The sequence below is a fragment of the Phoca vitulina genome, unplaced genomic scaffold, assembly GCF_004348235.1.
Source record: "Phoca vitulina isolate PV1807 unplaced genomic scaffold, GSC_HSeal_1.0 scaffold12, whole genome shotgun sequence".
Lineage (NCBI taxonomy): Eukaryota > Metazoa > Chordata > Mammalia > Carnivora > Phocidae > Phoca > Phoca vitulina.
The window spans coordinates 1,100,704-1,112,921 of record NW_022589715.1 but is presented as its reverse complement, the minus strand read 5'-3'; the positions used below and the strand labels follow the sequence as shown (position 1 = coordinate 1,112,921).

Genomic DNA, 12,218 nt, shown 5'->3' with positions numbered 1-12,218 from the left:
CATCACCTTCTATCCCATGGTGGGTGCTCTGAGCTATACCGCAGACTCTCTCTGTGATGACTCAGACTGGCACTGGGCATCCAGAGCCTTTTAGTAGTGTTCTTGTCTACCTCCTTGAAGTGGCTGGGATAAGCAGAACAGTCCCGGCCAAACACTGCCTGCCTCCTAACCTTCGGATTTGTTTTGCCAAAGAAAAAACCTTGTCAGCTCTGAGTCTTTGCAGAAGCACTGCGTTCCCACAGTGAGAACAACCAGGAAATGCATGGTTTTACGGGTAATCTCTTCGCTGTACCAGTCTGCAACCATACACAATCCTCACTCCAAACATAGGAACTTACTTTTTCAAGGGGGAGACATAACCATCAAACCCTGAGATGCTTCCATGCCTTGTTATGCTTCTTGATGTCACTGGGAACAAAGCCTGGAGGCTCATGCTAGCACATTCAACCACAGTGTCACTAGAGTACAAAGAGGAGGTCTCGTGGCCAAAGGGTCCGTGCTCCTCACTGCCTGGGACTGTGGGCTATAGTCAGGCCAGAGCTGGGATGCGGGGGCTCAGGTAGCAAGGCTGCTGGTGTGAGAACAATGGCATCTTCGCCTCCCCCTCTCAGGCCTGACACCTGGCTGCCTGCTCTATCTTTAAATGGGGGGGCCAGGAATTCCAGGTAGCCTGTGACTGACTGCTGGGCAGTTGCTGAGCTGCCTGCTCTGTTGCAAGGACTGAAAGAAGTCAACAGAGACCACAGGATCCAGGGCTAAGGTGGTCCCAGTGCAAGCAGGATTATATTTTCTTCTGTCCGGAGGGGCCCAGTGGGGGGCTGCGTACCTTCTTCCTGCACCACGGTGGCTGCTTAGTCAAGCAGCAAGGCTCTGCTTAACACTGAAAGTAGTGAGCTTGTCCAAACTTTTGTAATTTAACAGGACCGTGTGTCTGAAAGGCCAGCAATCCATCTCTCCCCCATATTTCAGCACATCAGAGGGAAAACTGGCAATTCTTTTAAGAGTCTGACTTGTATCTGCTTTTAAAACTTTAAAAAGGTAGCATGTAAAAGAGGACATGTGTCTTTCCTGAAATTTAAAATTTAAATGAAAAACTGAAATTAAATTTAAAATTTAAATTTAAATGAAATTAAAGAAAATTTAAGTGAAATTAAACTAAAATTTTAGATGACTTTAAAACATAAATAACCTGTTTAAAAGCTAAGTCCATCTTGACAGGAAAACAACTGGAATTGGCAATGGAAAATCTGATTTAGAGAAGTTTTAATTGCTAAATATTTCCAAATATTAAAATATAATAGAAAAAGAGACTAAGCAGCTGTATATTTAAGTCAGAGATTGCCCAGTCTTTTAGCTCTTAGGGCTCTTTGCATAACCTGCAAACCATTTCAGTTACATGAATATTTCTGCTCATCCTAAAGATCTCCATTTTAAGTAAGTCTACCACTTTTCTTAGGAAGCTCTCCAGTACTTATAGCCCTGAAGATAAAAACGTCCTTCCACCACAGATGATAATAGAAATATTCTCTGCTTTTAACATCATCGAGCATCCCACGGTGTTTCTACTACAACAGCAGATAGCCTGGTGTGGATACTCATTAATTACCTTCAAGGTCTTTTTCTAGCGAGTTATGCCAAACGAATCTCTTTTTGCATGAATTATTTGGGTTTCTTCCTGAGCGTATGTTATACTAATAGTCTCGAATGTTTTTTAAAAGATGATTTTTCAAATGTTACCAAGTCACTTTAACTTTTCTTCCTCTGGGTTATAAATACTAAAATAAACACAATAGAATTTGGTTTACATACTCAATTTTTTCCTAGAAGTTACCAAGGAAGATACTGGATAAAGCAGACCCCTCAGCCCATACCATACTTAGAGCCCAAGGAGCTCCATTCCTGGAGGTCATGCTAAGTCTTTTGTAACTACCTATGTGGCGCAAAAAAAAAAAAAAAACTGTAAGTACTTTAATTTTTTTAATGTAACAGGGCTCTTAATATATTCACAGGTTCACAGGTCATACACCCACCATGACTATCTAATTCCACAATACTTATCAACCCAAAAGAAACTCCTTATTCATAAACAATCACTCCCCATTCCCCCTTCTCCTCAACCCCTAGCAATCACTAATCTACTTTCTGTCTGTATGGATTTGCCTATTCTGGACATTTCGCATAACGGAATTATATGTGATCTGAATCCTTTCGTGTCTGGATTCCTTCACTCCACGTGTTTTCAAGGTTCATTCACGCTGTGGCATGTATCAATATTCCATTCCTTCTTTATGGCTGAACAACCCCCTTGTAAGATACACCATATTTTGTTTATATATTCATCAGAGGAGAGACACTTTGGTTGTTCTCACTTTTTGGCTGTTATGAATAATGCTGCTATGAACATTTGTATGCAAGTTTTTGTATGAACATATGTTTTCAATTCTCTTGGATATATACCTAGAAGTGGAAACGCTGGGTCATATAACAACTATGTTTAACTTTTGGAGGACTTCAGGTGATAGCTTAATGTGATTCAGTCTAGCCAGATGGCAGTTACTGGTTCATCCAATAAAAATGTTATTTCTGTCAATATTAAAAGTCTTTCCTTAAACAACCGGGAGTAACATCCATTATTTTCCCAATTGCTGTGTGGCTTGTCACTCTAACAGTAAAGGAAACTAGACATATCAGACTAGAGTGGTCTTCTAGTAGTTTGTATTTTTCTGGCTGCCTTCAAACTAGTGGAGATTTATCTGAACATGATGGTGAGGAGGGAAGGTTGCCAGGGACAGTGACAATGAAAGACAGCTGGTTATAGGCAGGGCCTCTTGGACAGCTTTTAATTCAATGGCTATGATCTAGGTACCTACAGGTCTAAACTCTAGATGTTTTTCATATACTGAGAGACTAAGGCATTAGATCAGCACCTGGCTAACTTGACCACCCATGAGACTAATCTAGCCAGCCACTCCACTCAATTTTTTTTTTTTTTACAACCTGCCAGCTAAGAATGATTTTCACATTTTTAAATTGTCACATTTTCAACAGTTATGTAAGAACCTATATGTAACATCCTCACAATTCCAAGCCTGCAGTATTTACTATCAGATCCTTTAAGAGAAAGTTTACAGACCCCTGCTGTAGCTGATAGTCGTGCAAATTAAATTCTCTTAAGACCAATGAATAAAGCATAGCACCACTATGCTAGAGACAGCCAGTAAGCAGCAAACACCCAACACAGGATGTCAAGCAACCTGGGAAGTGACTCAGAAGGATGGTAAAGCACAGAACCAAGACACGAAAAGCAGTATGTGCACAGTGTTAAGGGATGACACGTCAGGTCATCAAAACTCTGGGAAATCCTAATAAAATGTTCATTCTTCGCAGCAGAGAACACCTCCCTAGCAACGTGATAGTTTGTTTCTCCCCATCTACTTTGCTTTATCTAGAGAGTGCTAGACATAACATATTAACACACTTCGCTTTACTGAACCCATCATACCCTGCCCCCACCACTGTCATCCTTTTCCTGCTTCTTCTGACCATTTCTCTCTTGACCTACCGGGCGTCAACAGCAAATCCTTATTCACTAGGCTTGTAGGGCTCCTGGCTCCCCTATTATAAAGTGACTAATTTACATGATGCTTAGAGCTCTAAGTAAGCACCATGGATGCTGTTTGCATGATACTATTAAAGCCACATTCACCGGGCGCCTGGGTGGCTCAGTCGGTTAAGCGTCTGCCTTCGGCTCAGGTCATGATCCCAGGGTCCTGAGATCGAGCCCCACGTCAGGCTCCCTGCTCGGTGGAGAGTCTGCTTCTCCCTCTCCCTCTCCCTGCTGTTCTGCCTACTTGTGCTCTCTCTCTGTCAAATAAATAAAATCTTTAAAAAAAATAAAATAAACCTACATTCATTACAGTAGACCACCTTTTTTATCCCAATTCAACAGGGAAAACAACACTTGTCTTTTGCCAACCTCAATGTTTTCTCTAGTCGCCAAAGCTTCCCAAAAGTAACGGCAGTGGACTGTTATGACGCTGGTCGCTAAGTCTCTTTCCAAGACATATTATCCCTACCTGCTGGTAATAGCCTCTGTTTTTCTCATGAGTCAGAATTAGCTACTCCTAAAATTGAACCTTAAAAGTCTTCAGCAAAACGAGAGGTTCACCTGTTTACGTTTGATCTCTTCTATAAAGATGAAATGAAAGACACTAAAAGTTCCTGCTTTTCCTCACACTTCCTTACTAACATTCTCTTCCTTTCTGTTACATGTAAGGTGTCCTTGGGGGCTCCTTTCACCTAATGTGAAGCTGATGTGGGGAGACATTACTTTTAGGTTCTTAGTATTACTCGTTCCTCCTTTCTAGTTTTAATCTTTCTATTGTTGGTCTTACCCAATTTTGCTATTTCCATATTCTCATGGTCCTGCCAAATTACCTCTTTTTAAAATTTTCCCATTAGCCTTCCAGCTCTCAACAGAGTTCCGGGCTCAGCAAAAAATAGCCACATTGCCTTTCCTGGCCTTTCTATATGCCTATTTCAGTTAGTTCCTTTTTTTTTTTTTGAACAGCCACTAACTCCTGGAGACTTTGAGCAGAGAACCCCATCACTGTGATTATGTGTTAGTCTGAATTATTTTACTAGCTCCCAGCTATGGAAAAACTACATTTAAACAGAAAGGTTGGGAAATTTATGGACAATACAGATAAACTCTTCCTGTTTTTCTAAAATATAATTTCATCTTCTAGAAGACACTTCAACAAAGGTCTGAGAGTTTAAAATACACACACATCGTGGGACCAGTCATTCCAATAACGAATCATCGACAAACCCAAACCAGTCCCGTCTCTAGTCTCAATACCAGTGATTCTCAGACCACCTTTTCCTGACGCTTCCATAGAGTTCAAAATTCTCTCCCTTATCAGTAAGATTAAAAGCTTCCAAAAACTTTCTTCCCAACACATTCTAATTCTGGGAAGATTCTACGAAATCCCTGATCTATATAAAAACCCAAAGAAATAATAAGTATACCTCTTTGGGGTTATTTTTTAAATTAAGATTAGAAAAATATTATATACTCAGGGATATTCACAAAGAACAGGTTATGAAGCACTTACACCAAACGGTCTTTAAAAACAAGATGGACGCCTCTATTGTTATGCAAATAACTTGAAAGTATCTCACCAAAAAGACAAGAAGATAATTTATGGGATTTCTCCGTTCTTCCCCCTTGAAAATCCCCAGAGCTTGCTGTCCTCATGGGCCCTATGAACCTCACCGCACTATTGCTCTGGGGAATCCAGCCTCAGGTCACTGAGCAGAATTTTCTCAAAAGATGAAAAATGCAAGGTGCAAACCTTACACGAGATACCCTTTTTGTTAAGTTACCAATTCTAAGGGAAGAGTCAATCACTCTAGAATGGTGACCAACGCAGGGAGGTGGGGATGGGCCCAGGGAATGAAACCCACACAGATACAGACTTCTGAAGGGCCCAACAGTTGTAAAAACTCTGTCTCAGCTCTTTGCACTGTTTTTGGTGGTGAAAGACACTCCTTTTCAATGGAACAACTGGCCTTCTCCTCTATTTCTTGTGGCTCAGGCAATCAGTCAGTGTGAGACGGAGCAGGAAGCTGCTGGAAGGAGGGCGTGCGTCTAGCTCTCGGCTCTGAATGGTCTGCGCCTCGCTCCAGAACGTTTCCTCCAGATGCTGCAAGCAGACACTCTGTAATACCTAAACCACAAATCATCACATTCCCCACCCTTTGAGCCAGGACTTGTCCTTGAGCTTCCCACATAGTGAGATAGTAACCAAGCTGGCCTCGGGTACAATCGCTTTTTACAAATTCAGACGAAAACCTGCCACACCATCTGCTGCAGAGACTATAAAGTGGACCTCATGTCATAAAAATATCCGCTGGAGGTGAACCTCAGAGAGTAATGCAGGGCATTTCAGACATTTCACAGGGCATGAATCCTGGCTAGCTTACTAAAGAAAATATTTTGTCAATGTAAACAGGTCGGGCATACAACTGTATCTAAAAGGAGAACAAGTATGTCTCAGAAATGGAGTCATCTTGCAGAAACAGAAATACAGGCAGGTCACTGCAGATTCTCTGCCAACATCCAAGGAAACTGCCTTTCTCAAAATAAAGAAAATGGGCCGCTGTCTGGTTGTTTGGGGAACGAGGGTGGGTTTGTTGTGTTTGGGTTGTTGTTGTTTTTTTTTTTTTTAAATGACTCTTACGTTTTATCCCCTGTGACATATTAAAGCCATCTAAACCAAAGTATTTCCAAACTGTGATACTGTAACTTAGAAAAATCATTGACCAGACTATACTCACACTGAAAAGGTGCCGTGACTTGACCCTGCCCGTATCTCGAAGGGAACGAACCTTCAGTGGACTGCTCTCCCGAAATCACCTTCTGCGCTGCAAAGTACTTGGGCTTGAGCACATATTCCTGGGTCTGGCCATGATGAATCATCACATTCTGTGAGGAAAGGGGTGTCACTCTGGGAAGAACAAAGCCAGGATAGGGAAATTAATTATGGATTTTTAAAGCTAAGATGGGAAAAATAAGAAATTAAACTCAGAAAGGAAAGAGATTTCACACAAGGCTCAATTTTTCCTTCAAATACTGTAGCTGACCATTTATAATACAAGGAACTAACCGCTTACACGGGGTAGAAACCTTAACACAGGGCACCTGGGTGGCTCAGTTGGTTAAGCATCTGACTCTTGGTTTTGGCTCAGGTCATGATCTGGGGGTTGTGAGTGCTCGCTTCGGCAGCACATCTACTAAAAATGATCTGGGGGTTGTGAGACTAATCCCTGTATGGGGCTCCACACTCAGCCGAGTTTGTCTCCCTCTCCCCCTTGCTCATGCACTCTCTCTCTCTCTCTCTCTCTCTCGGTCTCTCTCTCTCAAATAAATAAATAAATCTAGAAAGAAAGAGAGAGGGAGGGAGGGAGGGAAGGAAAGGAAGAAAAGGAGGGAAAGGAAGGAAAGGAAGGAATAATCCTTAAAAGGGACTCTGCCTCTCTAGTCAAGAAGCATAGGCTAAATAGGCCACCACAGGTGGATTCTATCACAGGATTCAGAGCAAAGTTACCACAGCCTGTGTGCAGAACACAGGACATTTGTATGTAAGAAAGACAATGACCTATACACGAGCAGGTACATATATTTAAAAAGTGCATTTTAAATACACTGATAAGTGGGTAGTATTGGAAATGCAAAGAGGGGAAAGGAAGAAGGAAAAACAGAAAGGGGGCTATGCAAGAAATCCCCCGCTTGATCAGTTATGCAAAATTAACTCTCCACAGTCAGAGCCTGAAGAGTAAACGGTGGGACCTTCCTAATGATAGAAGGGAAGATGGGCAAGCTCTCAGCCTCACCTTCCTAACCCGTACCACAGAACCTCTGTCACACAGGGCAAAGGAAAAATGCTCATAAAGAATCTGAACACACAAAAACTGGAAAAAAAGAATTTTTTAAATTATCTTTTGAAATATAATTATGATAAGGAAGAAACATTCAACTTTTTCTAGTTAACATTTAAATATTTTATGCTGTATCTCATAATAATTAAAACCATACTATTCTGGTTAAATGTTTCATAATGACTAGTTCCTAAGAATAATAACAATGGTAAGAATAACTAATCACAATCTCCTTTCTTCAATACCACAAGTCAAGAACTCTGGGGACTCCTGAACACAATTACTGTGTATTCACCCTCTGGTCCAACCATTTTCTATGACAGTTCTCTTTTGTTACATGTAATGGAAACTGTTCTTTTTTTTTAAATAATTTTTTTATTTTAATTCCAGTATATTTAACATACAGTGTTATATTAGTTCTGGGTATTTTATCCAAACAATACAAAAACACTAATTCAAAGGGATACATGCACCCCTATGTTTATAGCAGCATTATCTATAATAGCCAAGATATGGAAACAGCCCAAGTGTCCATCGATAGATGAATGGATAAAGAAGATGTGGTAATATATACACAATGGAATATTATTCAGCATGTAAAATTTAAAATAATAAGCCTTTGCCCAGATTTAATAATTCCCTGGGGAACAGAACTAAAATCATTAGCTAAGCAAGACTAATAAATAATCAAACAATATAAAGAAGATACACCAACTAATTCCAAAAAATGCTTAATTGCTACCAAAACTGCTGAGACAGAGCATTTTAGCAGCAAACTAAGCCTATGGAAGGCGACCTCTCCAGTGGTAACCTTGAATTTTACCAAATGTGGCATATTAAAGCCATCTAAACCGATCAAAATATTCCCAAACTATGATACATGAACTTGGGAAATGGTTGACTGGGATATAATCACACTGATAAGGTACCCCAAAGCCCCAAAGATTGTCCCTAACAAGGGACTCTAAACGAGAGGAAGAAATGACACTGTGACAGGGGAGTATGAAAGGTCAGTTGTCAAGCCACCAAAAACACAACCACACAGTGTCTCATCAAAAGCAGGAACAGTCCTGAATAAAGTCAGTCTATTTGACTGACTCTAACTGGAGCTGATGAATGAGCTATTCTGCAGGACAAGGCGTCCATGAGAATGAAGGAAGAGAGTGGGATGAAGAGTGCTTCCCTCTTAGCAAGTCAGGGACCTCGATCCACCACTCTAAAGCTTGGAGTTGCAGGAAAGCCTAGGAAAATCCGCCCTGGGCCTGAGTTTTCCCAGACACAATTCCATGAAAGGGTACTCCCTCTATCACTAGACTAATGACTTAAATTGCTAAAAGCCTAAGTAAGGCTTAACGTTGTAAACACTTTTGTTTTGATGATGTAAGTGTTGGTTTGAACGTTAAGTGTGTTTGGTTGGGATCGAGTAGAAAGTGTAACAGCTGGACACATCTGGTGGTGAGTGATAAGAACCACAAGTCTACTCCATCAGCCTCATGAAAACAGGAAGCCCTTCTTCTCATCTCCAGGGCAACTCACTCCCCAGCTATGCTGTCATCCTGTCACTATGTTGCTGGCCCCTGCTGGCAGAAGTATTGCTGTTCACAAGAGGACAGCATCCAGCTCTGACTGTTGCCAGGTAGGATGGACTCGGGGCCGAGGGGGGGAGATCTGCCTCTAGTTGAGGTCCTCCCTTCTTTCCCTTCTGAATCAAGGAAGTGAGAGGCACCAAGAAATGAGCTGAAAGCTTACATATGGGCGCCTTTTCCCAACACCTAACTGGAAAGTAATGAACAAACAAGGAAGATGGGATTACCGGGTCTCGAACTTGAGTGACAACCCTCAGCTATCATGGACCCAAGGAAATGAGCAGTGAGTAAATGCCAGTGTAATGGTACTTATGTCTTACTGCAGTAGAAGCACTTGCCAAAGTCACAAACAGATTGCAAATATGGAGCTACACCTGAACTGCGCTTCCCTTTCTCCATCACCTTTCCTTTTCCCCAGTGCAAGCGTGTCAACACACAGGAATAGACTGAAGCCACTCTGCATGACGGCCCCACAGAGAAAGAAGCAAAGCCATGGATGGTGGCATCACGTGGAGCAAACGGAGGAAACTGTGCGATCACTCATTTCACAAATACATGATTCGCATCCTCTTCTCTCTTCCTCCCTTCATGGTTGGCGTCCACTTTCCCCTCTAGCCTTACAAATATATATCCTCTTTAACTCTTCCTTTTTACCCAAGTATTTCAGGAATAATCTCTCTCCTTTCATTTCAATTGGGATTTTCTCCATTCTTCCCTCCTCCCGGGGTTGGGGGGGGGGGCGGTGGGTAGGGAGGCTTAACTATCACTAGTGAACATCAGGTTTGTCAGAGCATTACAGTTTTTTTTTTAAAGAGAACTAAAATATTTGAGAAAATTAAGTTAAAAATGAAAACTGTAGGACCTCTGGTTCAAAATGTTTTGTTTTGTTTTTTTAGGTACCTATATATCTCACCTTCCTCCAAAGATGCCCTTAAAATTTTAAGGAATAAAAAAAGATTTAATCCAGAGTTGACATTTGGCTGTTACCCAACAATACAGCCACACTAGTCATTAAAATATGGCAATATTCTGTTCTGATAAAGAGCCGCTATCCCAAGACCTTTAGTGCCCCTCCCTCCTCCCTCCACTGGGCGCCCCCAAGACATATGTCCCTTCAATCCTATAAATAAGGAGTTAACACTTGGCAGAGCTGGATCTCTAGGTCTCTGTTCCAGCATCCCTTCAGATTATGTGCCACACAGGGTACTAAATATGGTTTGTTATACCCATTAATAAACCCACAAGAGATACTTCAACAAATCTGTAAGATTCAAAGTGGATTGAGAAATGATGACTGTTGTAGCAGCATGGAGGAAGCCATGACCTGAAAAATATTCTCCTAACTTCTTTTAGTTCAACCTGCAGCAAGAAGTCCATTTTACTTGAGATCCAATTCACGTGTACATACGGGTCTGTGTTTTTATATAACTAAAACAAGTGTTAGGAAACAATATTTACCCTTAGCATGTGTAGGGCACCTTGAGATTTTCCTCTAATCTGTTTTTTAAGTGACAGTCTTGAACCACTACACTGATTTCATGACTTCATGACTCCCTAATGGGTTGCAACCAGTAGGCTTAAGGGCACTGGTCAAGAATCACTCTGTGAGGGCACAGGCACAAAGGAGACGATATTCTCTGGGAAACACAGAGGAGGTTTGGACCTGAAACCAAGTAAAGCAAAGGGTGATAAAAAGTAGGGCTGAACACTGGTGTCTTAACTAAAAATCTATATATAAAGGCAGCTATCCTCCCCAACTCTAGCAAACAAAGCATCCAGATGTCAGACTTCTACTCTTCTCAGGGGGAAAAAAAAAATGAGTACTCTTCTCTAAAAGAATGGAAGTAGGTTGTATAAACCACAAAACTTACTGCTCCCTACTCCCGGAGTGAGGCCTTCTCATTCTGGATTCCGGGTTCCCCTAGCTCAAAAGGCTGGTCTCCCATTTTTCCCCTAAAAAGAAGCTTGCCAGGAAATCAGGAAGACAGGGAGCTCTGGGAGAATGATCCCAGGGGGAAAAGGAGTCACAGGATTGGAAAATATGATTGTGATTTTGGAGACACTTGACTATATGGTATAAATGCAACTGTTGGAAAGAAAAATGGAGAATACATTCAAATTTGATGCTAGGAACACTCTCCTTCAAGAAGCATGCATGAGAGCGAAGGACAGATAGAGAGAGAGAAACCCAAGCATTGAGTGGTACATCCATGGACAAAATATTACAAATGCTGTAACTGTCAGAAACAACCGGGTTCCCAACTTTGGTGATATTAATGTACAGAATTAGCTAAAGAAGGCTGGAAGATTCTTGAAGAGGAGGAGAAGGGGAGGGAAGACTGGGAGAGCCACTGCCCTCACCTTATAAAATGCAGGGTCATCAGATAATATTCATGACCTTGATAGATGACATTGACAGAAGAAGAAATAGAAGCATAAATGTGCTATTGGGGTGTACACAAGCTATAAAAATGAAATAATGATTTTGAGAGAAAGGGTGGGGAGTAAGATGTGAAGTAAATAAGCTAAATCTTCACCTCCTAGGGCAAGAAGTGTCAAGACAACACTTAAAAGGAATAAATGAAGAAATGGCTGGGTGGAGCTAACTACCAGAGGACGAATAGGACTTGAGGATTAAATGCAGGACAGCTGGGGACAAAAAGAAAAGGACTCAAGTGACAATGAAGGTTTCGAGCCTGGTTGACTGGACAGGTATTTTTGTTCAAGGCCAAGGAGAAAAGAAACAGCAAAGAAGCATGCTGAGTTATGGCAGGCAGAAGAAAGGGTCAGTCTGTGAGGATGGTAATTATGATAGAGACAGAACATGGAGCAAGTCTCTGAGGGGCAATTAGGGAAAGCCTCCAAGATGAGGAAAAGTGATGTTCAAAGAGGAGCCAACTTCTTCAAAGGCAAAAATGTTTCAGAAAAAAAGAACACAGAACCACATGGTCTGGAGGACATTCACACATAAGGGTAGGGACATAAAGAGAAAATGGGGGGAAAATTAGGAGAAAAACAAGAATAACGTGGGTCCAGAAATGATAAATGGAAGAAAGTTCCTAGGAGGAAAGGAGAGAGGACCACCTGCCAAATGCAGCAGAAAAAGCAGGGAAAGAAATGAGGAAAGGCCACGCCTGGGCTGGGGAGGTCACTGGCACCATTCAGAGTAGTGACAGGAGTGTGGCTGCA

At 41.6% G+C, this 12,218-nt stretch overlaps 1 protein-coding gene across 5 annotated transcripts in view; it reads right to left on the bottom strand.

Annotated features, from left to right (window-relative positions):
• The window catches only part of LTBP1 (latent transforming growth factor beta binding protein 1), a 389,228-nt gene that overhangs the window by 251,456 nt on the left and 125,554 nt on the right, over positions 1-12,218 (bottom strand). For 4 of the 5 annotated variants that reach the window (XM_032410265.1, XM_032410266.1, XM_032410267.1 and 1 more), the window contains one exon: positions 6,343-6,512. In XM_032410265.1, coding sequence (XP_032266156.1) covers positions 6,343-6,512 — 170 coding nt within the window. The remainder of the gene's footprint in view (positions 1-6,342; positions 6,513-12,218) is intronic. The other variant, XM_032410268.1, reaches the window with a different exon arrangement.